The sequence below is a fragment of the Etheostoma spectabile genome, unplaced genomic scaffold (assembly GCF_008692095.1).
Source record: "Etheostoma spectabile isolate EspeVRDwgs_2016 unplaced genomic scaffold, UIUC_Espe_1.0 scaffold325, whole genome shotgun sequence".
Taxonomy (NCBI): Eukaryota; Metazoa; Chordata; class Actinopteri; order Perciformes; family Percidae; genus Etheostoma; species Etheostoma spectabile.
This window is the reverse complement of record NW_022605585.1, coordinates 269,905-270,626: the sequence shown is the minus strand read 5'-3', so window position 1 is coordinate 270,626 and position 722 is coordinate 269,905. Positions and strand designations below refer to the sequence as shown.

At 43.1% G+C, this 722-nt stretch overlaps 1 protein-coding gene across 1 annotated transcript in view; it reads right to left on the bottom strand.

Annotated features, from left to right (window-relative positions):
- LOC116686166 (adipocyte enhancer-binding protein 1-like) overlaps positions 1-722 on the bottom strand; it is a 25,835-nt gene that overhangs the window by 1,545 nt on the left and 23,568 nt on the right. Inside the window, exon 13 of the mRNA XM_032511134.1 lies at positions 3-280. Coding sequence (XP_032367025.1) covers positions 3-280 — 278 coding nt within the window. The remainder of the gene's footprint in view (positions 1-2; positions 281-722) is intronic.

Below are 722 nucleotides of genomic sequence, written 5' to 3'. Positions count from 1 at the left end.
ACCTTTGGGGAAGCAACTTTAAGAGTAACTTCCGGTTGTAGATTCTCCGTCTGTCTAAGAATCTTCAGCACCACGTCTTTTGGTGCAACGAGTTCTGTTGGTGTAGCAGCCTGCTGGGAAGAACCTTTGGGTGCAGCACTGTCTTGCAGTGGAGCAACCTCAGGTTTAGCTGCTGGCTGTTGACCTTCCATGGATGTAGCAGCCTGTTGTGGTTGGACCCCTTCCAATGTCTCCTTCTCGTTTGTGAGACGGTTTGGTGATGGTCTCGGAACCTGTTCCCCTACAGAAATGAAAGCCTCGTTCCACACGCGAAGGGTGAACTCCTTTTATTCCAGGGTTGTGAGAGCGTGTTACCTCATCTGTATACGGTTACTCTTTCCCTTTATTCTTGCCTTTCTTGTTTTTGTTTGGACGTTGGAGTTCTCTCGGAAAGATTTGGAGTTTTTTTCTGTGATGCTCCTGTAATGTCTCTGAGTGTCCTTGTCCGCCGGCTCGGGTTTGAAGATTGTGAGTTTTAAAGGGTTTAGTCCTATATCTGAAAGAAATCTCATCAGAGTAGTGAATGGAGTGACAGCATTCCATCAAAGGTCCCAGGGATGCAAGTCTCTTTTTGATCTTTTTGTTTATTTTCAAAAGTGCATCTTTTGAAATGGGAGGACAACAATAGTAATTCAATATTTATATTACAATCAATTTTTAATTGAATTATCATATCTTTAAAG